Below are 25790 nucleotides of genomic sequence, written 5' to 3' on the forward strand. Positions count from 1 at the left end.
GGTTGGCCATAACAAGTAGAACAACCTTGATAAAGGAGGTTCAGCTATAATACATATGTGGGCAAGACCAGGTAATCCAGCATAGTTAGAGTTCTTTCCAACCAGCACTTTTTAAAAATAGACAAAACTATTTAAGCATCACCTCCTCTGTGTTTCCTACCTCAAGTAGTGGGAAGTTGAACCATGGTTTTGGTAATGGCCCTATTGAAATCATTACTATGACTACAAAGATTACCAGAGGGTACAAAAGGATGCATGCAGTTCTGGAGTTGTGCATTGCTACTCCTGTTCTAACAGGATACAGTAGAGAAATCAGAATCCTTCACAGAGTTGTCAGCATACCATTTGGCCTGCATGGTAACCAGATCTTCTGTTTTACCTTTTTGTCTTTTAAATTATGTGAACTCAAAGGCCTAGTTTAGTCTGTTAGTTAGTCGTAGTAGTAGGAGCTTTTTTTTTTTTTAGTAGTAGTAGTAGGAGCTTTCTTTTTTCCTCCAGTGCTTTTCTTTTAGCTTGTTACTCTGTTGATCTTCCTTGAATTCATTAACACTTATATAATCATATAAGACTTCATGTTTTATGACACTATTTTAGGTGAAGAACTTCTGCAATAAATCATGCAAAACAAGATATATGAGCAGGAACATGCAGGGAAATGTCAGAAGGAACAGCATTGGGTTTGATACCTTGTTTCAATCAAATAAAAAACCCAACTTTTATTAATAGCCTAATTAGAACTGTAACTTGTCTATTTTTAATAACATTTGGAACAAAATAACAAGTGTTGGGCTTCCCATAGACTGAGCTTCCTATCTGGTTGACTACAGTAGGAAGAGAAAAGAATGCTAGGCTAGATAGGTTTTGGCCTATCATACCAGTCATCTTGCACAATACGTGAAGCAGAATATCTATTAAAAACCTCAACTAATTTAGTTACCTTGGATTAGGAGACGAGAACTTCCAAGCTGAAATAGAAAGCTTCCCACCAGCCCCTGAAATTCTGATCCGCAGAATTCTTGTTTAGAAGCACCTTCTCACCCTTCCTTTCCTAGCATCTCATTGTTAGGATCAGCGATTGGGGGTGTTAGATTTGTTTTATCATCTCATCGATTCAGCTGAGAACTTTTGTTTAGGATGTTGTAATTTACTTCAGTTGTGAGTAGATGGTGTTTATCAGTATGTGTACACTGTATAGCATACAGTGTTCATCAGTATGTGTATACTGTATAGCAGTTTAATTTAATCTTAGTTAAATCTATGGGGATTGGAAAGAGTATCATCTTCAGCAGTCTCTCCCAGTACACTGGAGGAGTTTTGGAGAAACATTAATGTCAGTCAATTTTAATTTACTTTTTGCTAAGTTAAAACAGAACATTCTCAAGCCTTAAAGGGTTAGGGACTCTTACGCTTAAGCACTTGGTTCATTTGATCCATGGTAGGGACTAGCTATGCCTTTTCTGGTTTTAAGGGTTTCTCTTTCTCCCCCCCCCCCACTTAAATCCTTTTCAGTTCTGCAGTGCAACGTGGGTAGAATATTGGGGCGTGGTACTCTTTAATTAGGGTATTACTCAACCTAATTACCCACAACAGATATTTGTACCTTTTCATTATGTGACCTATGGATTATGTGGCAATTACTAATTGACTCTGGAAGAGGATTATTATGTAATTTGTGGATCTCAGGGTAACACTTTAATTTTATAGCACAACTAACCATACAGAGTTACCCTGTAACTACATAGTAATTGTAGTGCAATCAAATGGTGAATAATTACACGTAATTATATTGATCTGTGCTTGGTGAAATTAAACACTTGATCACTACCATCTCATACTACCACCACCAAAATCATCTGTTTTGCACCAGCTAAAATGGTAATATTATTATTTTTTTCTGTAATTATCAGTGCAATTTTAAAATCCCTGTTGGAGGGAAGGACTGTTCTTGTGACCTACTGAGATTCATATCAGGAGTGCCACTGGTTAGAATTATGGTAAGGCACATATTGACTGGATGGACAATAGTTTCAATATATTTGTGTGCTCTTAATTAAATCACAGTTAAGCCAAATAAATGATTGCAGCATTCAAGCAACTCACTGGACAATGACCACTCCTTCCAATCTCCAGTTCAAAGCCTGTCCCTAAAGAGCTTTGTATTGTTGGGGTTGCTATGGTATTTTTACTCATCTACCAAAGTAATGTGTTTTGCAAGTCCCACAGAAACTTGATCCTCTTCGAGAGTGACAGTTTCACACAGGAACAAAGGTAGAAAAATCCTTCATATTTTGAAACTAGGAAGCATAAGTCAGCAAGGGCTGGAAGTGATTTGGTCCTAGCATCACAACAAATATTATCTAAGTTCCTTTGTGAATTAAATTTACCTTCTATGCACATATATAAATGTAAAATGATCCATTCTCTTTGTTATTATTCATATAGCAGTTTTCTGTACCTAATCTCTGCTTCCCTTCCATCTCACACACTTTTCCTTCTCCCTTTAGAACCCCAAGTTTTATGACAGGTCAAGTAAAAGGTTTTCTACACCAAAGCCAGCTTTATCAATAAATAAAAAGGCAGGGGAAGGAAGAAAGCATTGGCCAGAGTTGAATAATAAACACAAAGGAAAATGATATTCAAAGGAGAATAAAGCTTCGATAAAACAGTAAAAGTGGGCTGGTGCAATTTATCACAAAGGAATAAGGGAATTTGAAGTTTCCAAAAGTGTAATGCATACACAACAGTTGAAAGCGTACAGGACCTCTCCTTCTGTATCTGACAATCCAGTGATGGCATCTTTTGATCAACCTCATGCCTCAGCCATTGATGATTATTGCTTTTTGGATACCATGACTAGACATTGTGCAGGTTTCTGAGAGCAGAAGAAAGGATGAACCTTGCAAAAAGGTTCCCAGCAATATCAGTATTGATTTAGAAATAGTTGTAAAACCCTTTCTGTAATTGTGTAGCCCTCAGAAAGCATGTTTGTTGTTTCCAGATCACAAAGAACTGTGTTTTGGTGCATCTCTACAAGTGAAAAATGTCAGTGATGCTTCAGTTCTATACAGTAACCTCCTTGTAAATTAAAATGCAAATGAATACATTACATTAGAGAACTCCTTGCTCAGAAAAGGTGAGAGCATCTCCCAATGGAACATTTCGGGATCTAGTTGGTAAGATGTTGGCAATGGGCTAAGACTAAGTTTAAATGCACCCTCAGTGATGCTTATTCAGGTGACCAAGAAAAAGGAAGGCAGGTTCCTGCACCTTCAATACAGGCACAACATTTTGTTATGTGTATACCATCACAGAAGCACGAGAAAATTTGCATCCTGAAATGCCATCTCTGGCACACAGGTTCAGATGTGCATGATTGTTCTTGGGTCTAGTTATACTAATTGCTCCATGGTCACCCTAGGAGCAGAGTCCAACCATTTCTTTTGGCAGCTTTAGAAGAGGAGCTCAGCAATTTGGAGCAACTATAGAGGCAGAAACTGATCTGAAAGCTGAGTTGTCTCACTTTAACAAAAATAGTTGAAAGAAGGGAATTTTGCCTTCCCTTTGCTTTTCTGAAAAGCAATCCATGTATCAATGAACAAGCTAAAACAGGCTGTTTTTCCCCTGGCTTTTTGGCACTTCTGAACACAAGCAGCTGATCCCATTCTCATCTAGACTGAACAGAATGGTAGGCGGAATTGCACTGTATGTTAAAAATATCCAAATCCAAATGAAAGAACTTGGCAGTGATTTAGAGAGTTAAAAATAAGCTGAGGAACACTAAAGGAGCACTCTTGTTTTGTCTATTATTACCTGGCCCACCAAAGAGGGGTATGTGAGCCTCCTGAAGTAGACCTTTCAAAGAGAAGGGAAATTGTAGTGACAGGAAATTTTAATTACATTGGTATTTGGGAGGAAAACTCTGCCAAGATGATCTTTCCAGGAAATTCATGACTTGCCTTGTGGAAAACTTTCTCCTTTAGCAGATAGAGGAAGGAGTAAGATAGTGGAAGCAGCAGGAACATTAGGGGAAACTGACTGTGGAATGTTGGAGTTGTTGACCTTCAGGATCAGATAAATTGTGTCCTGGTGTTCCAGCTGATGGCCTGGCAGAATCCTTATGTATGTTCTCTGAGAAAATCTGGAGAAAGTTGTGAAGTACCAAATCACAGAACCAGAGCAGAGCAAATATTATCCCTACCTTCTAAAAGGGAAAAAAGAAAGATCCAGGAAGCTATAGACCAAGCAACAATACCTTGGAAGATTGTAGAACAAATAATAAAACTGATTGATTTGTATGCACCTTGAATACAGTATGGTAATTACCAGAAATCAGTGTCAAGAACAAATCTTGCCCAACTAATCTTACTGCACTATTCGTCCAGTGTAATTTTCTTCACTAATTGTGAGAATGATGTCATGTATAAGACTTTAAGAGGACATTCAAGAAAGTCCGTCACAACATGCTGAGCAGGGAGTGATTTAAATATAGTCTGGATGCAATTAAGAGGATACAGAACTAGTGCAAAAATGGTACTCAAAGAATGCTCATCAATGGTTCTTCATCGAATTGGAGAGAGCATCTATTGGGGTATGCCAAGGTTCAGTCCCAGTTCATATATTCTTTAATATTGTTATTAATAACTTTAATTAGAGGTGGTGGGACAGTTTATCAAATCTGCAGATGACACAAAAATGAAAGTTTAGGGCAGAGGCTGAAACACAATAAAATTTAATAGGCATAAATGCAAAGTTTTTCACAAAGGAAACAAAAATCTGTAGTAAACCAGGTTTTTGGAAAGTAGTTAAGGTTTAAAGGTATTAATGTTTTGTTCAACTGTATCCCTAGAATCTGGAATCTTTCAGTCTAAGAAGAGCTGTGGATATATTGAGCTTGGACTGTTGTAAAAAGTTAATTATATCCTCACAGAAGAATGCTTGTGTCCCAAATTCTAAAAATTAGCTTAATGAAATTTGCCAACTTTAAGCATTCAAAGTAGTTTGTAGCAAAAAAGAGGCAAGATTAGATCATATGATTCTGTATGGTTGAGATTTAATTCATTTTTTAAAAAATTAAACATAACGATAAAATTTAAGAAAGTTCCATACTGTTAATAACTTAATGGGTTTTTTCCTTCTTTAAATTAATTATCTACCTACCTACCTACCTACTGAATTAAATATGATTTAGGACAGTTTTGGGGGAAGTATTGGTTAGTAATTTCAGTTTTTTTTATTGTTGTTTTAAAGATTTCTTTTTGTTTTTGTTTTCTAGAGGCTTTTGTCCTTTCCTCCTTTTCTTCCTTAGGGTAGATTAGTATAGATTTTTGTTTTATTTTTTCACTGAGTAGTTTTTATATAATAGGTTAGAATTAGATTTCTTTTTTAAGCCATAGAAGCTTTTACGTAATAGTAATATAGTTACGTGGCTATTTTTTTTTTAATCCGTTCAGTCGTGTCTGATTCTCGGAGACTGCCTGGAATAGTCTCTGCAGTTTTCTTGGCAAGGCTTTTAGGAAGTGGTTTTCCCTTGCTTCCTTCCTAGAGCTGAGAGAGGGGACTCGCCCAAGATCACCCAGCTGGCTTTGTGCCCAAGATGGGGCTAGAACTCACGGCCTCCCGGTTTCTAGCCTGTGCCTTAACCATTGCACCAAAGTGGTTCTCATGTGGCTATTTAGTATAATACATAATATTACAAACAAATATCTTTTTAAAATAACTGTTGATTGTAATGTTTTTAAAACTTCCTAAGATTAAGAACACTTTGAGAACAGAACTAATGACCCAGGGAGGTGGTGGCCTCCTCCTCAAGGGAGAGGTTTAAGCAGAGGCTACACAGGCCTCTGGAAAGCTTTTGTTTGGATTCCTGCCCTAAGCAAAGGGTTGGATTACATGCCCCCCCTTCCAACTCCATGATTCCATAGGGATCTCGTCTCAAACAACTTGGTGCGTTTGCAATATATTAACTGTATTTTACATTTTACATTGTCGTTTTACAATGATTTTTGTACCTTTTTAGGACGGGGAAGGTAACATTTTTAACTGCATTTCATTTTAAATAAAAGAAAAAGCATACAATATTGGGTTTTCAGAAAGTTTAAAATTGCATTGGCTGGATTGTGAAGTGCTCCAAAACAATTAAGAGTTATGTTGGGAGAAACTCATCTCTGATTTTAATTCAAGCAAAATGGCATGTCAGCAGAAATAGATGTATAATTTTTAAAAAGTAGTTTTTGTCATGAAAATATTGGAAAGTTGTATTCAAAAATATATATTTAGGAGATAGTCACATAGGACAACAAATGCAGAAATAGTTTTATGTTGTTAAAATGTGGAGAATTAGAAGGAATACACTAACTATTGAATACATGTCAATACACTATGAGTGACTAAATTAGTGTACTAAAAGGCAAGTGTGGTGAATCCAAGCAGTGCCTGTCGCGGGACTTGTGAGCACCCGGCCGCAGTGGGATTTCTAGATATAGCTAAGGCGAATGAAAAATACGTTCAATTTCTGTTATGATACAAATGACAAAATCCTGGAATATCTCTCTTTAGACTACAAATACACTTTTTCAGGGGGTGTAGGAATGGCTACATCTTAAAAATACAAAATACATAACTGTAATTCTCAAGCAGAAAAAATGTATAAAAGACTTTTGTTTAAATTTTAGTTGCTGTGCAGTGATAGCTTCCAACATTGGATCATATCCTCAGGTAGTTTGATTCTCAAGTTACAACTTGGTTCTCATTTAAATAATACATGATTAAATTCTGAAAGACCAGGTCACAAAAAAAGGCTGCTGATTATATATTGGAAAATTGGGTGTTATTCTGTATTTGAACTAATACTTGTGCCTATGTTCTAAGCCTAAGTTGCTTTACTCTAAAACCACTCTTCTACCTTTCCACTAAATGGCATTTCAGGCAGATTAGAAAAATGAATGTCGTCGTATTAAGGTTCCATAAACAGACCAGTATAACTTGGTAACAATTCTCCTAAAGCTACAGTCCGGAAGCAGCACACCAAGCAGTATTCAGAATTCAAAGGCCAGGATTCAGAAACACAGTGAGCTTTCACGGTGGAAAGACCACGATACATAACACATATAATCTGAATGGAGGCTGTTTTGAAAGGGGGAAAAAAAGACAAACATGCATGTTAAAATCCTTTTTTCCATTCCTTGTTTGGGAAAACAATGTAGCGTGTTTAGGAATTTTCATTTGCAGTCAGCATGACCAACCTGATAAATCTATGTAGCCAAAGGCCGGGGGGGGGGGGACCCAAACAGGCTGAAACTCTTGAATGTATGTGACTTGTTTAATTAGGAGTCTGATATTCACTTTGGTTACAAGAAGTTTCTGGGACAAATATCACATTTGCCTTAACTAGTTTGTATCCATTTGGAGTGAGATCATGTTGTAGCTCATTGCAGTCAGTTGAGATGAAGTCCCTTAGAGCATGTTGGCACCTACAGTTAAGAAAGCAGCAAAGCCACCATGCCCTGGGGTTTCTTGACAAAACAGCTCTCCATATTACCTGGACAGTAAAGGGATACAAATAAAACTCAAGCCAAGATCATAAATAGAAATCCAGACAAATACCCTTCACATCAGCATTCTTCAATGTGTCATTTTTAACCAACAGCATGGTGGGGTGTTCCCTTCCTTTGCTCCTATGCAAGTGGATCCGGATACACAGCGAGGCCTCAAGGAGAGCCAGATGATAGCACAGATGGCAAATGACAAATCTGGCAAGGTTTGACGGGTGGAAATTGCTTGCTCTAATTGCTTGTCAAGTCCAGTACCTATGTCAGAGTTAAGGACTTAAGCTCAGGGCGAAACAACATTAGAACAAAACAAAGAGAAGGCTGGTGGAGGTTGAGGAGGAGGAGGGAAATAGCTAATTTATCTCCAGCCTAGAGTAGAAAGATGGTTTCAGGAAAGCCTAAAGCAGTTGTAGCTACTTACGTGCATGATGTAGGCCCTGCGGTATAATTTCACAGGGATGCAAAATTTGAACAAAGCAGGATGCTTGAGAGGGTTGATAATTCAGAAAAGGATTTGGTGGCTGAGAAAGAAACCTACTGCAAGATGGTGGAATTATACAAGTCTACTCTAATTCTAATCACAGGATAACACACGCCATATACCATAAATAATGTACTGAACAAAATATTCAAAACCTGAATATTCCTATAATGTTTACTAAGATAAAATTGCTCCCAAAGCTTAAGTGTATAACTCTTGCAAAGCAGGCATAGGAAGAAATATTGTATTATAAGGCATTCATGGCCATCAGGTTTTTTCTTTTCTTTTCTTTTCTTTTCTTTTTCTTTTTCTTTTTCTTTTCTTTTCTTTTTCTTTTTCTTTTTCTTTTTCTTTTTCTTTTTCTTTTTCTTTTTCTTTTTCTTTTTCTTTTCTGTCCAGTTTTTTATTTTCAGTATCATGGCCACAGGCAATTCTTCCTCTCTGAATTGATGAGATGTGTGCCATGTTGGTCTATGATACTTTTTACGGATAGGATACTTTTCCTCTGACTAGTCCAGAACAGTCTGTTTCGACTCTCGATGGCTATTAAAGCTGCCAAGGTAAATGAAATAGCAATCTTTTACCAAAGTCCCCTAATGGTGCCCCAAATTAACCCATATGATTGTGAACTCCCCCCTACCTGATTATTTTTCTTGCTAGTTTACAGGCTGGTGTTAATTCTTATTCTTGCTTTTTGGGGGACTATTGTAAGTCATCTGACAATGCACTTCAGAACTGAGCAACAAATCCCAAAATACCCGTAGTTTTGGCTGGAAGTTGACTGATCGCTTTTCAGGACAAATTTACCATTTGTTGAACGGCCAGGCCACCTTAGGACCAGTGGCCATGAGGTTGATACCCTTCCTCTTAGGTTGCTTCAGCCTAAGAAATACTTTTCTTCACTGTTAAAATGGTTACATCAAGTTTAGACATTTTGTATAAAAGCCCAGGGGCATCAAAAAAAGGCAAGATAATGATTATGACCATGTAAGTATGGTCAGGCTACGACTACCATCTTGACTTTTTTGACTCTCAGCCCTGCAAAAACCCATGGCGACTTTTGTAAAATATCATTTCTGAGACTGTCTCTTCAAAGTAGTTTTTATTTACAGGACAAAAGTCCATCATTAAAGAAAGTTTGTTTGAAAGAGGGTTTTGCATTGTTTAGCTGCTACAGGAAGGGGAGTTTTCAGGGCTTGGGGAGTTATAAATAGATTCCTGAAATCAGTGGGCCTGATTTTGTGAGCAGTGCCTTGGGTATGCACTGTTTGACTGGCAAATCAGTTCCTCAACTAAAAGTCCTGCTATACAAGATCATGCAGAGAAACGCAAATATATTATTTTCTGGAGCCCTATTATCTAGGGCTTCTTTTTTAATTTTTATTTTAAATAGGCTTACAGTCTCACACACAGAGATACCCAGAACACAGCTCCAGGGATTGAAAAAGAAAATTGCAGTTTTAATGTGTTCAGGATAATTCCACAAAGTATGTGGAATTGGAAAGCTATCTTGACTTGGTCAAACTGTGTTCCGGAAAACCCTTTGCAATTACTTATGAAACTCGGTGAGGGATAACTGCACATTAATTGGGTTTGTATAAAGATTGCCTGAGGGTGTTAGTCTATTAAAGCAAAAACAACAAGGCGTGTCAAAGACTAACAAATTTATTAAAGCATAAGCACTTGTGAACAATAGTGAACTGTAGTCCACAAAGGCTTAAAATAAAATAAAGTAGGCAGTCTTTATGGTACCTCAGTTCAAAATTCAAAATGTTTTACGACATACACTTGAAGTTTATTTTATTTAATTTGCTTGTATGCCACCTACATCCAGAGGCTCTGGGCAACTAACAAGGTCAGCATAACATAAAATAATAACCCCCAAACCCCAAGTACCTATAAAAATAACAAGATTAAAAATATTAAAAAGCAGAAAATAGAAATGTCCTGCATCTACAAACTCCGCCTTCAGTTGTAACATACCTTCCTCCTGTGCAAAACAGATCAGGAAGGTCTTCACCATTAACTTAAAGCCCAAGAGTGACAAAGCTGATTGTACCTCTGCCAGGATGGAGTTTGAAAGACTGGAGATGTCTACTCAAAATGCTGGCTTTTGAAGCCCTGTCCCGTGGCAATCCCATAGAGATGAGACGTGGAGTGAGTTGACTCTATGAGATCTGGTTGGATGTGGAGGTGAATACAGGAGAAGGTGGTAAACAAATAAACAGATCTGGAGCCTTTATAAGGCCTTAAAAGTGACAACCAACACCTTGAATTGCACCTAGAAGCTTACTGGCAACCAATGCAACTCCCAAAGTATATGGGGACACATCCATCACTCTGTAGGCTCCCACATTCTGTACCAGCTGTAGCTTCCAAATACTCTTCAAGGGCAGCCCCCTGTAAAGTGCATTACAGTCCTCCACATGGGAGGTGACTAGAGTATGAGCGATGAGGAGCAGGGCCTTCTGGTCCAGAAATGGTTGTGAATGATCCACAAGATGCAGCTGTGCGAAACCAATGACCCACCGTGGATTGAGCAGGGAGACCCTGCTCCAGTGCAATCCAGCTCAGCACACTGAATACTCTTTATTCTGAGTTGTCATGGTGGCCATGGACTCCTGGCCTCTCCAGACCCCTTGCTGAGGGAAGGCAGTTGAAGTCCACCAACACTAAGTGTGGGAACTCTACCGATACCCCAGCAGTTGGGTCATATAGCCCTGGGAGCAAATGGTACATTACAAGCAGCAAGGCCAAGTGACCCCTCAGGCCCAGCTGCACACATAAAGTCTCTTATCTGTTTACCTGCCAGCCATGCTCTGCACCCTTCAACACATTCTAACAGCCATGTTACTGCCAGGCTTCCTCCAAATGCTCCAGTCATCGTGCCATAATGAAAAATAAATAAATTGCCATATTCAGTGGTGCTAGCAAAAAAAGCAGAGAGATCATAGGGAGAAACGGCAAATCAACAGTCTTCTGATATTTTAAAGACTACCAGACTGATTACTGTAGAAATATAGAAGGGCTACAATCCAGTATAATCCCCAAATATTTATGTTCCCTCATAGGGATACTCAACATTTTCCCAGACTAAAAGCCGTCTGGGGTGCATTTGGGACTGCTCTCCAAAAACTAGTGTTTGGGGCCAGGACAAAAATTAGATTTGATTTGACATTTCAATCAATTTAAATTCACAGAGTTAATATGAAAATTCTTCAGTCATATATGAACTACCTTCCCATGTTTGACGCACCTTGGAAACAACTTTTGAAGGTCTTTTCATCTGAAATTTTAGGGGGCCAAATATACCTCTGCTTTATGAAATACTGTAACAAAAAGGAACATGAAGTAATCTGTGATTTAAGCAGATGGACTGTTTGTTAAACATAATCCAGTTAATTTTATGAAGGTAGGAGATCTTCAGCAGAATACCTGATTTCTTATGCAACAGAGGAAGCCTTATAGAGGTTAATATGGTATGGCTAGAATTCCCATTCATTTAGCAGAAAAACTCCTGAAAAGCAAAGAAACAAGGAAGCAAACAAAGTGAATGAGAGGGGTTCTCTCCAGCCATTTTCTGCTGTAAATTTTCTATGGTCAAGAAGCTGTTTATGATATTTACTAATTATATCATTAATATTTACCATTTTACCATTTCAGTACTTTCTAGAATACAAGTAAGTGTGAAGCACACATTATGGCAAGCCATGATCTGGTTTGCTTGGTTTTAGTTTAGTGTATTGTGTAAATTATTGTATAAACACAGCTATTGTGTGCAGTATAGCAACCAACTCTTACAAATTTCCCAGACTGGCCATATTTTTCAAAGTCCCACAGCAGAGGTCTACCCCAGAAAAATCTGAGACTTCAGTTAGCTGAATTTCATAAATATACTTTGAACAGCTTGATTCCTGACTCCTTCTGGGCATGCTCATGTAATGCCCATTTTATCTATTAAAGATTAACCCTTGTTGCTAGAAGCATGATCATATTGCCACCAAAGAAGGGCACAGGCAATGAAATGGCAGTCATACGATATAGCAACAATATACTATGCAACACCTTTACTATTTAGGATCTCAGGAATTTGCTTGTGCAATGATGCAAGAGCTAGAGAAAGAGATTTCTGAGCATACCTAGCTGCCTTGGATAGAGATTTATTCATGCTGTCGTATGAGGCAGAAACTATAAATGTGTTTTTCTTGCAGTGGCAGCTGCTGGCCAACCTTGCCCAGAATTGAGCTGTAAAAGATTTAACACCCAGTGTAAGCATAATTATATCAACATAAGGACATTATTGTTTGGATGTCTTTTTTGATTGCGCCTATATGAAGACCATTCATTTAGAGCTGCATAGATGTTGAAGAGCAGGAAGAAGCTACAAAATGTTGTTGCAGGTTATGTTATGTGATTATCCCTTTTTTGAAATGTGTCTTTAACTTGCTTTCAACTACTGTGTCAGTTCATGGCTATCATGAAGTGTCAATTCCAATTCCCTGCTTAGCTGTTATTCCAGCATTCCCCAAACCGGTGTCTCCTCCATAATATTATGGTGGTTTCTTCTTTATTTCCTTCATCTGCTGCATTTATAAGCAGTCTACACATACTCTCTCTCTGCAGCGTTACTTAACCCAACAACCCTTTTAGATATGTTGAGCTAAGAGGTTGTGCCTGACCTCAAAGTTACCCAGTGACCCTTTCCAGTGGGGACTGATGACGCACGAGATCGCTGCTTTGGTAGAGCGGACATTTCCTTATAATGACAGGGTGGCAAGAGGCTGAGAGGACAGGGAAGTAGGTGTGTGAGAAGAGGGGACAGAGGAAGTGAACACTAGACAACCTGTGACCCATGGGTCATCATTTCAGAGATATTTCCTTACCTAAACAGAGAAACAGAATGACCAAGGGCAAAAAAGCAGTGGGAGTGCGAGCGACTTACAACTTGCTGCCAACTTCCCCATTGACTTTGGTTGTGAGAAGCTGACAGGGAAATCCATCCTTCCTCCCTCCCTCCCTCCCTCCCTCCCCACATATTATATAGGCTTGTGCCATTTGTCTTCCCCTCATGACCCTCAGCAAAGCCCCAGTGAAGCTTCTTCCTTGTCCTCCTCCTCCTCCTCCTCCTCCTCCTCCTCCTCCTCCTCCTCCACCACCACCACCACCACCACCACCACCACCACAGAACTGCCTGTCACTTTGCTGGGGGGAAGTGGAACAAAGGGAGCCATGGACCATGAGGAAAACTGCACCCCTGCTACCCATTCTGGCATGTCCCCAAGGGCCCCCTCCCTTGAGGGAGGAAGAAGGCTCACGCGTTGACCACCAGCACCCCCCCTAGCCAGCCCTACCTCACCAGCAGGCATCTAAGTCACTCCCTCATCCTTCCTTCAACACCACAGCCGTTAAGAGATTTCAGATTTCTGCCTTGTTTCCAAAGCAGCCAATCGCCGCTCACCTGTCGGGCCTTGCTGCCAGCCAATTGGGCGCACGGGACAGAGGGAGGTGGGGAAAAGGTCATGGATAAACCCATGATGATCATGTGACCTGGGCTGACTGTGGCAGTATGGCTGTGCCGCAGTGCTGAAGCAGTCACAAATTTCCCAAATTTCAATCCCATGTAATAATAGGTCCTGGATTTTGGATGCATTCTGTAAGTTAGCCCATTTGAGGTACCTTTGTTCAAAAATTGTTGGTCTATAATGCACTGTTTTGTCCAGTTGAAGGTTACAGACACAATAGTTTTAGTAGTATATAGATGGACAAAGTGAAAAGAGGGAGAAGAAAGGGGTCATTATGGGTATGCATGAACTTGCAATGTATTTTGTATTTTGTGCACAATACAAACATGCTGTGGCTGTAAGTTCTTCTGGACCATTCTAGGCTAGTCACAGTCTGCCCAAATGAACCCTAGAACATTTCGGTGGTTCCAGGATTTGTCTGTGTCAGCTTTCAAGGTAGGCCAGGTCAGAAAGCAGAGTAAAGAAGGGTATAATAACAGAAAACCTGACCAAGATTTTCTCTCCCTCCTCTTAGACCAAGAGAATCAAGGTGGGGCAGTTTTGAGTTTCTTCCTCACTTCCTCCTCCTTTTTAGGGCTAAGCAGGTGTTTAGCTAACAGCAGTGGAATACCTTTTTCAAGGCCACTTCCAGAGGGGGTCTAACAGGTGAGCAGGGTGAGTAAGGAAAAGCTACTGTACCTCACCCCTCTCTCCTCTTCCCTCCTCCAGTGGATGGGCTGTGCAGCATCCTGCCTTCCTTACCACTCAGCCACTGCATATCCAATTCTTCACCCACCCCTCTTTCCAGTACCTTCTCCACAGATGCCTCTGACTTACCTGGCTGGCCCCCCTGCTTCTCCCTTCAGCCACTTCCTTCTGCTTACCTCTCTGCCACCGCACTTGAAAATGGGACATATCTATCTGCCCTGCCCACCATTTCCCTCATATTTCCAGCACCATCCTTTCCCTAACATCAGCTTAACTCCCATTGCTGCCACATACCTTCATTGATGGCTTTGCATTTTCCTTGCTGTCTCCCTCTCACACCTGACCATAGCAGAGTGTTCTGGGTCCATCCTGAACAAAAGATGCTCCCTTTGGTCTGGACACTGACACAATAACACAGACACACAGACACACACACACACACACACTGGTATTGCATGTTCTGTGTACAAGATAGCATGTGCACAGTAATTACTACAGTATATACAAAATAAAAAAGAGACAAAGTTAACTATTTTTCTGGAAATAAGTGTACAGTAGAACAATTAGATGGCATTTCTTAAGCAATGAGAGATATCATAATTTTGACAGACAACTCTTGTGGCATAGCTGCAAATAATTTCTATATTTTAAGATATCCAAGCATTATTCCGGAAGTGATTTTTAAAAAAATCTCTTGCAGTCTTGTGTGATCACCAAATCTCATGATACTTTGTTCATCACATCCCTGAGATAATGTGAGAAATACATAGGTTTGAGACTTTGCAATAATATAAAAAATATTTTAAATGCCTTGTTTGTTTGCTTGCTTTTAGCATTCAGAAGTGATGCTTGTAATTAGCAAGCCAGTTATATTTCAGTCAAAACAGCTTTACTATCAAAAATATTTTGAGTAGAATTCTAATTAATATGGAAGCTTACAGCTTATCATTGGACCTGTTGATTTTGTATTGTGTTGCATCATTGTTTTTAATATTTATTCTAGCAAGGATAGACTTATTATTGAATAGGGTAAGGAGAGTAACTGCTGGTAGCTGATTTAGTAAAATACCCAAATTCCACATTTTTCTGCCCCCTTTTTTTGGAGGGGAGGAGGAGCAGAGGATTGTGATTTCATCCTACCTCCCCCCCAATGTAACTGATTTCAAAATCCATTTTTCCTACCTTCTGCAACTATTCTTAATTCTTTATACAGTATTAGAAAAAATATATTTAGCCAAGCTCAGAAATCTTCTACTGGGAGCAGAAGTGTTTCTGTATTCTTAGATCTATTCTCTGAGGAGGCGATTATTGGATGTATTCTAAGGAAATCTGGTTTGAATTATTTGGAAGTAGGCAATTTACTGGTGATATGGAAAATTTGTATTTCTATATCCTTTACATGGTTACATTTTGTTATACTTTATTCTTGCTACTGTAGCTTTAAAAAGAAAAGCCCCTTCTCAGTTTCCTTTGCTTTACTCATGGCCATGTTGGTTTAGAAAAGGACAAGTCTACTTCCCTATTTTCATCCTTTTTCTTCCCCAACCCTTGAATTTTCCTCCCTGTCTTTCCATTGGTTATTCCAATGCTTCTCCACCACCAAAGAGATTAAGTCTCTCAGATGGAGCTCAGCTAAGATTGACCTTTACTTGACCACAAGCATACGTGTAGACCTCACTTAACAACCATGTGTTCGGTGACCGTTTGAATTTACAACAGTGCTGAACGAAGGGACTTACGACCCGTGCCTGAAGTTACGGCCGTTGCAGTGCCCCTATGGTCACATGATCACAATCTGGGCCCTTGGCAATCGGTTTGCACTTACAACCAATTGCCATGTGCCCCACAACCATGTGATTGCCATTTGCAATCTTCCCCGCTGGCTTCCCCAGAAAGTCAATGGGGAAGCCAGCAGGGAGGGTCGCAAGCCACTGCCGCCTGCCGAGAGGACTCCCTTTTGTTTCTGGAGGCTTTCTTTTGAGGAAATTATAATTATAATTAAATATGGTAAAAAAATTAGAGTGAGAAAACCGCTGTGGACATGAAACATTTTGTATGTGCCTAAATGAATTGGCTGAAATATCTTTTATATACAGTAGGTACCAATTGCCATTTAACTTCAGACAAATTACATGAATTTTGGGACCCACATTTATATTAGGTCTGATTCATCATTCCCATTCTCCCCCCCCCACCTTTTTTTTTACAGTTTGTGCCGGCACTGAGAACAAATTGAGCTCTCTGTCTGACCTTGAGCAACAGTATCGTACATTGCGAAAATACTATGAGAACTGTGAGGTGGTAATGGGCAATCTAGAAATCACCAGCATTGAACATAACCGAGATCTCTCCTTTTTACGGGTAAGTGATGTCTCCATTCCTTTGAAGCACATGTAAGCAGACATTGCTGTTGCACTCATGGTCTGAGTCTTTGGGGAGATTATGGCTTTGGAGAGATTTGTGGATGGTGTGATAGAGTGCTCTTACCAATGGTGCTCTGGTGTTCTGCCATGGTCTCTGCTTAGACTGATCTTGCGTTTTCTATTTTTAATGTAGGCCTCCCGGTTGCTTTAGAGTTGGCTAGCCACTAAATGTTGTAAATAAATAAATATGCCTTGTGGAATTAGCATGGGTAATTTCATCACCAACCGCAAGGATCTGTGGTTAGGAAGCAGAATAAATAGACTTTCCCTATCAAGTGAAGCGCCAGACTGTTTTCCTTTGTTTTCTTAGCAATACTTCAGGGGCTAGATGAAAAAGAATGCCATGGCATGGTAAAAAAAGAAGCTGTTTTATGTATAGAAATTATTGTTGGCTTCCTCAATGTTATATTCTGTTGCTGGTAGTCAGGGCATCTTGGCAGAAAATAAAGAAATGACCAAGTGTCACATGAAAGAGAACTGAAGGCTTATGGTTTTGTTTGCTATACAAAATTAGGGCATCTTAAAGTTTAAAAGTATGTACCATTTTAAAGAATATAAATGTATTTTACTGTACAATTAATTTGGTAGAAGATTATGCTAATTATACATGTCACTGGTGCTTTATCAGTTCAAAACTACTTTATTTAAACTCCAAAGGTTGTTTGTTTTGACATAGTGAATGGATCTGGAGCATGGTTTGGTGGAAGAAAAGAGCTTTGTTCTCCTATAATCTTGCAAAGGGAAAATGGTTGTGACTTTTGTTTCAGCAGAACAAGATGAAACTTTTAGGCAAGCCAGAACTTTATGTGCAGCATTGTAGAGAAACTAGTGCAAGAACTGCTACAAGTGATACTCCTCGTAGATTTGGTATGATTCTGTTATTTTGGATCACAATATGATGAACATATTGTGAAGATAACATCTTCTTTGTGGAACTGTTTTGCCAAATTTCAGTTACGTTGCAGAGATGGGAATGTGCTCAGGGAAAGGTATTCATAAAAAATAATGATGCCTTTTTTAAAAAAAAATGTGATGAAATTTCTTTTATATAGGTACCAATTGCCAGTATTGCTGGCAATTGGTACACAAGGCTGAACTAACTCACTGGCCTTTTCCATGAAAGAGTTTCTGCTAGGCCAGACTAGCTAGTGTGGAAAATTTTAAACTCTTAACCTTTAGCTGAACTCTAGCCAAAGCTGATGTGTAGCCTAGTACTATGCATGCTCAGGAATTTAGGGAATTCCAAGATTACTAATGTGCATGTTTGGTCTAAGCAGTTAAGGAATGAGAGAATAAGTAAGCTGCTAACAATATATGCTAAGGTTCTTGTACTAACCAGTCAGTGTGAAACATATACCTTTACTGTGTACTGTAATGTCTTAATATAAAAGGTTGGCGTCTTGCCTCAAAGAAACATTGTTTGATGAGTTTTCGTGTACTTGACCAGACTCTTCAGACTCTTAATAAAGATTTTTGGAGACTTTTAAGACTGTTCTGACTGAATAGAGGAACGGTCCCAAACCTCATCCCTTAGGTGTCTGAGAAGGCTGCTGAGGTTGCTTCAGGTTTTTTTTTCCTCAACAATTGTGGTGACTCCACTGGGATGACACACTACTTGCTTCCAAGGGGCACCACCTCAGACCAAGACCCTGCCAGCATCAAGGTGAATTCACCTATCTGGGTCTCTTGGTCAGGGAGGTGATTCTGGTGCAGCAGTTAAAGTAGTTGGGGTATTTGTCCATAAGTGTCCAGTGTAGGTAAGTCTGTAAAACTGCATGCAGAGGTTAGCCCATTGAGTGAGAGTGTGAATGCTTTCCCTTTGTGTTTTCCTGCCCTAAACCAGAGCTGAGTTTGGATTGTTCCTCAGCCATCCCCTCTTCTTTGCCTAGGCAAAAGCTGTTGACACATTGAGATAGGAAAGCAAGGGAGGAATACCAGAGTGGCATGTTCATAGGGATTGTGTGAAGGAGCTGTGCATGTGGAAACATGGGCAGGGAATGGATGGTTGAAGATCAGGAAAAATGGGTGGAAGAGCCAGTAAGCCACCCAGAGGATCTCTGTTAGAACAGTTTTTAGAGGCCTGGAGGCAAGGATGGGTGCCAGTTCAGCTGGGGATGAGTAAAAAGTGTACATATATTCTTTGCCATCAAGTTGCAGATAATGAATACTGATTGGAATGGGGAACTTACCAAATTTGTTGGACAAGGAAGCAATTATGGCCCCGTTGAGGACTCAACACATTCCTTATGTGGATGGACAAGGATGTCTCCAGACCCATCAAGTCTGCATCCACCCCCTTTCACTGCAGGGAATAGTGTCCTTTGGCAACAGTCTACCCCTCCTTTCCGCCAAGATGCAGCTGGAGTCATTAGAAAAGTCCGAACCATGATTAGAACTCACAAACCAACCTAGGCAGACATAGGTGAACTCCTGGATGCCTTACTAATTGTCGACGAGAGAGCTAAAGGGTTTGATGCTACTGCCAAGGTAGCATAAGAACAGAAGCGACAGCCATGCCCAAAGAAGACCACCTGTGGAATTATGATGCCCAAGGGGATTATGCACACCATGAACGAAGTATAGAAGGAAAGGCTGCCCCCAAACCAATCAACTGGTCACAATTCCATGCAATTCAGCAGCAGACATGAAAGTTTAGATAAGTTTTATATTAGGCTCCCTAAAGGAGCAAAACAATTCGGTCAACTGGATCCAGAAAATGAGAAATACCTGAGAGTTATAGCGGCTGCCTTTGTTAATCAATCTGCTATAGACATCCGTAATTATTTCCAGCAGTATTGTCCAATTTGGAACAGAAAAAGCATGCCTGAATTGAGAGGGATTGCAGTGTAAGAATGCTGAGGTTGCTCAGGAAGGTTTCTCCAACCCTAGCTCCGTCAGTGCAGAAAACACCTACGATGAGAAACAGGGTAATGGTCAGGTGGCACTGTGGACCAATTTGTACAAGTAATGTTTTTATGCCTTCCCACTATGGTTCTACTATCTAAGATATTACAATTCGGAGACTCAATTGTGGTCTGATCACAGCCCAAATGACAATTCAGAGTAATCATAGAATCATAGAACTTCACTCCCTAGTCACTGATCCACATCATAGGGATTTTTTTTTGTTTGTTTGTTAACAACAGTATAGCTGCCAGGAAACCATTATTTGTAACACAGTGGAACTCCAGAAGAATGTGGTGGATTCAGAATTTTTTCCACAGGTCCAGAGGTACTCTACCTCAGCCACATGACAATATATTCCAAATTGCCTCACTTTACTTTATAATCTGGGCTTGGGTCAAATTTGATTTATACACATAATACACAGGCATACACACACACACATGAGTACTTGGAATTTTCCAGTTGTCCTGACTCAGGCAACATAAAGACAAAGGATAAGAGAAGATGGTGCCAGTGGTAAAAGAATAGGGGTTGATACACAGGTTTATCACTTCTCACTTGTCAAAAGTCATAATGGACCTCCAGAAAAATTAGCAGATGACTAACTTGTACATATATGCTTCTGCATATAGAATGGCTCCCAGACTTGTTTCCAATCAATATAAGGCCTTGAGAGAATTTATTTTTAAAACAGAGTCCTGTGCTGTTCCTTGTAGTTTTAGTAGTCTGAAACAACAAAATACAAAATGCTGAGTATATTTTGAGGTTGTTGAAACTTAAAGAAACAAGAGCAGCAGGTGGCAAATCTACAGATTGTCACTATGTTCTTTTTTAGTAGCAATGGTTCCTAAAGAATTCATCTTTTTGTTTATTTTTACCTGAGATTGCCCCCTCACAGATGTCTCAGCAAAAATTGCATCTCCAGTTAATGTGATAAATTGTATCTATTAGCATATAAAGAAAAACAACCAAAGAAAACACATTCTTGAAGGGAGGGGAAAAATAAGGAAAAGGGAGCACATTTATGGTAATTATTTGATACTCATTAGCTTAAGGATGTCATTGTTTTAAAAAATGCTGCAGTGACCCAATTAAAAAAAAAAAAGATCAAACCAATTGTTACTTTGAACTTGGAAAATTAATCTTATTCTTTCTAGGCTCATGTTCTCCTGGTATGAAATGGGCTCCAGTAACAACTATAGTAAAGTAAAGTCATAAGTATGTACAATGCTTTAGAGCAGTGTTTCTGAAACCCTTTCTCCCAGGACCCCTTCCCACTTTTAAAAATTATGGAGGACCCCAAAAGACCTTTTGTTTATATACTGTATGTTATATTTATTGATACTTACCATATTAAAAATTAAAATGGACACATTTGTAGAATATTTGTTTATTGAATCATGTAAAAATAACAATATTAAAACCATTAGATATTAACATAAAATATTTTTCGTGAAAAAAACCTATATTTTTAACAAATAAAAAATAATAATGAGAAGAGTTACATTATTTTAAATTTTTGTAAATTTACAATATCTTCAGTATCATAAATCTTCAATATCTGGCAAATAATTTTAATTTCATGGACCCCAGAGGTCCTCGGATCACACTTTAAGAAACACTGCTTTAGAGAATGCAACACTGGTTTGCATTCATTTGCTCTGAGGAACTGAATATTAAGTTTGGTGAAGCAACTCAGAGTAATTTCTCTGTGGAAGTGATGTAATCTGCTACACAAAGGGAAGAGGTGACCTGATTCACTTCACTGAAGCAATTTGATTAGCCTCGAGCCTCTTTGGCCCATACTATGAGAGAAGTCTTTTCTCAGCCTTCTCCCAGGCGTCCACTGAGGGCGGCTCCTTTCAGCCTTGTCATGTAGCACAGAAAGGGGTCTAAAGCAGAGCAAGTGAAAGCAACTTGGTTGTTTTAGAAGCAGGAAGACCACAGTGCTTCACAAAATAAGTCCAAGGGGGTACTTTGTTCCTTTGTCAAAGGGAAGTATCCCTTCAAAGCTTTCCAAAGCCTCATTAGATGTAAAAAGGCAAAAGGATAGAAGGAAGATGACAGCAAGGGAAAGATTTTTCATTCAGTTTAGCAATTCAGTAGAGGATGCAACTTAATCAAAGACTCTGTCAGAGGCTTTATAGAAAAAGCAAGTTTTGAACGGAGAAAGTGAGTGTCATCTAGTGTTCCAGGTGGAGCTGTAGGGGTTACAACATGTATTGGCCACCAACATGTTGCCAAATCAATCATATTTTTATTTGCACTCCAAATTTGTCCCTAGGCAAGAATTTCTGTGGGAACAGCCCTTACCTAGTTTGAGCTTCCTTTGGAAGAAGGTTCCTGGAGTCTTGTGATATTGTACAGTATCTTAATTTGTTGACAATTACAGGCCAAGCATTGCAGATACACAGTGTAAAGGACTGTGATTGACAGTGATACCCAACGCCTTTCATCAGATTTCCAAAAAGATGCAGGCCACCCAAAGTGCAAGCTGACTCCCCAAATCTTCTCTGCGCTAATTTTGTATTTGTAGTTGCATTGAGGAGGATTAAGAGTAAGTCAGCTCCTCCAACTGCTTCCTAGTTTTGTGGACTGTTTATCAGTGATTTTCCCAAAATAACATTGCTCTGACTTCTTTGCCACAGACCATTTTCAGTCATTTCCAGTCATTTTCATCAAATTCACTTTTTCCCATTTCATCCCTCCAGTTTTTATGTTATTATAAACATGAACCCTATGCACATCCTTCAAGAGCACAACTTTGTTGGTGGGGAAGAGGAGCATAGCTAACATATATCCCATGGAACCATTTCCCAAAGCAACTTTGGGAAACAGTATATTTGAACTAAAATATAAGAAAATAGAGTGGTACCCTTGGAAAATACTAATTAGAAGGAAAAAGAGGCAAAATTAGTGTGTTTTTCCCCAAAAATAAGAGTCTGACAACCTTATGACAAAGAATAATCAAATGATATTCAGCTGTATAGGTCATGTAATTAATGCCTTTGTTAAGATTTTGTAACTTCATTGATTACCTGCTGTAATGTTCGTTCTCATGAGATGTCATCATGGAATCTTCAGCTGGTACAAAGTATTTTCTTGAAGCCGAGAGGAGCACATTTAACCTTGTTGCAACTGAGGATTTAGTCCAAAAGCTCATTATTTGTCATTTTTCTATGTTCTTTCTGCAATAGAGATACAGTATATGCATTAATTTTCTCAAATGTTAGGCCACACAGTCTTATTCCATGTTAATTGACATAGAGCTGTTAGCATTTTAACTGCCTCTTCTGCAGCTTTAAACAGTTCTGAGACTGTTTCATTTACACCTTTCCTGTTTGATAACTGTTCTGTTGCCTGTCATACCTCATTTTCTAGTGGAGTTGGTTTCTGAATATATTGTCCTTGTACAGTTGTTTGTTATCATATAATCTGATTTTAAAGGATTTCAGTATAGTCTTTCCAACTTTCTTTAACTTAATTTGCCTCTAACAGATATTTTCCATGATTCCTGTGTAAGCTGTACATGTTCTGTGATGTCTTTGACTGTATTCAAAATATCTCTCATTTCCCTTTTCTTGTTACATTCCTTTATTGGTGGACTTCCTTGAATGTGCTCTTTCTCTGTTCTTTCTTGGCTGACCTTGGTTGTCTGCACTCACTTCTCATATATCCTTCTTATTGCTCAAGGCTTTCATCCTCTGTCTTTTCCTGGTTATCATAACAGTTTGTTTTGAAAGCCACTTGCATAATATTCTCTTTACATTTGGGGGAATATTTTTCTGCTTTGAGTTTCACTATCTTTTCCCCCATAGCATTTCAGGTTCATTTTTGCATAATTTGAACATATTAAATCTGTTCCTAACATTCATCTTGTGTTCTTATATGTTTTTTGGTTCATATGGTGCTGTCACAAGCTATTCTCTTTAATTTTTGAAATTTAGCCCAGATATTTGACACCAATATTAATGGTCTGTTCCTCAGTCTATACCTGGAATTGTATTTGCTCACTGGATTAAGTTCCTCCATCTTCTGTTTCCCCTTTTTGTACCCTATTTTGTTGTTGATGTTGTCCATCCAGTGATGTCCATGTGTAGAGCCTGATTGTATGTTGCTTGAAGCAAGTATTGGCATAAAACAGAAAATGCTTTTTGCAAAGCTCTGTTAATCTGTGTTTTGCATTAATATAATAAAATATTGTCCATCCAATATTTGCATTCCAATCACCAATCAATTGTCCTTTCTTGATATTATATATAGCACCTCTTGTAATGTCTTCCACCACTGAGCCTGTAGTAGATTCAAGGGAACACCCTTGACTGTTTTTCTCAGGCTTTTACAATGGAGGGGGCTAGAAAATGGGGAGGAGGTACAGCAGACTGGGTCTTGCTTTTGGACCTTTTGGGAATGTAGAACAGACTGTGTCTGCTAATCATCTGGATAATTTCTAATTTTTTTTTATCATTCTAAGAATGAATTCTAACATTACTTTTCCCTCCAATATCTCCCCCTTGCCTCTCTCAACTTGTTCCCCCTCAACATCCCTTGCTACAGAGTCAGGAGAGAAAGGAAATACATCTACCCGAGAACAGGGTTTTCTGGCAGTCCAATTCCTGGGCTAAGCAGTTCATCCAAATCAGGGCATCCCTCCCAAAAATTCAGAGGTGGTGGTGTGGGATGGGACATGGGAGAGAGTCCACATTGGCTGTATAGGAAAGATAGAAAATGAATGTGTATTTCAGGTTCACAGTCAGGGACTCCCTCTCCCCTCCCCACCCCCCTGGTCCAGAAATCTATTAAGAGGAAGTAGTCGAATTACTGTTCTGGTCTACTCTCAGTAAAAGACTGAATCTGACTGCCTGATCTGAGTAGATCAGGGAGACAGGATCAGGTGAGGACAGACTCAGATAAGGAGGGTCCAGATCCTAGCAAAGCACCTAGTCCCAGAATGCATTGGCAGCTTTGAAGGAGTGAGCAAAGATGATCAGCACAACTAATTCAGAAGCAAGGACCACCCCAATAAATGAGCTGAACCTAGAATAGCCCCCAGGCCCTTGCTCTCCATCAGAAACAATGCTTCAACTCTGGGCCTGTATTCCTGTCATTGTGGCTCTTAGCTCTGCTCTCAGATTTTCGGCTTGACAACTTGGGTTGGCTGTGGAATTTTCTGATCTTTGGATTCTATCTTAACGGACATCTCTTGTTTCTCTGCTGCTGCCTTGCTCCATTTTTCCCAGACCACTGGCTCTCTCCCTTGCAGCTGTACCTCTTGTCTCTTTTGGCTATGAGCCTGGAGTGGACCTCTGTAGACCTCTGGCTATGGATCCCTGAACTGTGCTTCAACCTGAATTGATACCACTGGTGCTGACTACAAGGCAAGATCTCACCCTTACTGTATTCTTCCAGGGACTTGTGCGTGACTGCTCAGTCAAGCATTCTGCCTGTCTTCTTAAATGTTTGGGATACAACTCTATCATTAAGCCAGTTGCAAACTTGCTACTGTGTAATAGCTCAATCTAAAACAGGACAGTTATGTAAAGAATACCCACAATTTATGTTTACTTTGGCACAATCTTTGAATCTCATGAATAACTGTTGCTATTCTAGCAGAGTATTCAATGGCAATCTCATTTTCTGCATCACATTGTCATAGTTGTACAGAGCAGGGTTATTCTCTAAAACTGGAATTATGGATTTGGCAGCTTCATCTGTCAAGAGTTCATGTATAAACCCAACATGAGAATGATCCATAAGAAAGACAGTGTCAAGGATTTCTGTCTTTCTGTCTGTCTTACATTGATTGATGAAAACCTTGAATGTTTTTGGAATTCTACCATGTTTATTAGCCAAGGAGGCAGGAGATCGAAGTAGTGCATTCACTGAAAGCTGGTATTCTAGCAGCAGTGGCAAAGTATCTGTTGTGATTGCATGAGTGAGTTGGTTAATCTGGGCATCCATATATTGCCTATGTGGACAAACCTGATCTTGATCTTTTCAACTGAGTGGATCTGAAGTTACCTGCCTGCTAGATTTTGCCCTTTTCTGAATGTTACAGTACAGTTTGATTGTAGCTGGAGAAGCAACTAATAATCAGGACCTGTGACATTTAATACTGGGGCAAAATGCTTATTATACTATGTATTACAGTAGTTAGTAGTTAGCCACTGTATTTTGTACCACTTGAAGCTTCTGGACATTTTATAAGGATAGGTCTCAGTAG

The 25790-nt window shown here is 39.3% G+C and overlaps 1 protein-coding gene across 5 annotated transcripts in view; it reads left to right on the forward strand.

The window, feature by feature from the left end:
* The window catches only part of ERBB4 (erb-b2 receptor tyrosine kinase 4), a 904250-nt gene that overhangs the window by 355535 nt on the left and 522925 nt on the right, over nt 1-25790 (forward strand). For all 5 annotated transcript variants that reach the window (XR_015795175.1, XM_088135586.1, XM_088135588.1 and 2 more), the window contains exon 2: nt 16447-16598. Coding sequence is in view for 4 of the 5 variants with exons in the window: in XM_088135586.1 (XP_087991712.1) it covers nt 16447-16598 (152 nt within the window). In the remaining variant the exon portion in view is untranslated. The remainder of the gene's footprint in view (nt 1-16446; nt 16599-25790) is intronic.

Source organism: Python bivittatus, unplaced genomic scaffold (genome assembly GCF_059951505.1).
Source record: "Python bivittatus isolate LINGU-HERP-01145 unplaced genomic scaffold, Pbiv_v1 ctg000200_np1212, whole genome shotgun sequence".
Taxonomy (NCBI): Eukaryota; Metazoa; Chordata; class Lepidosauria; order Squamata; family Pythonidae; genus Python; species Python bivittatus.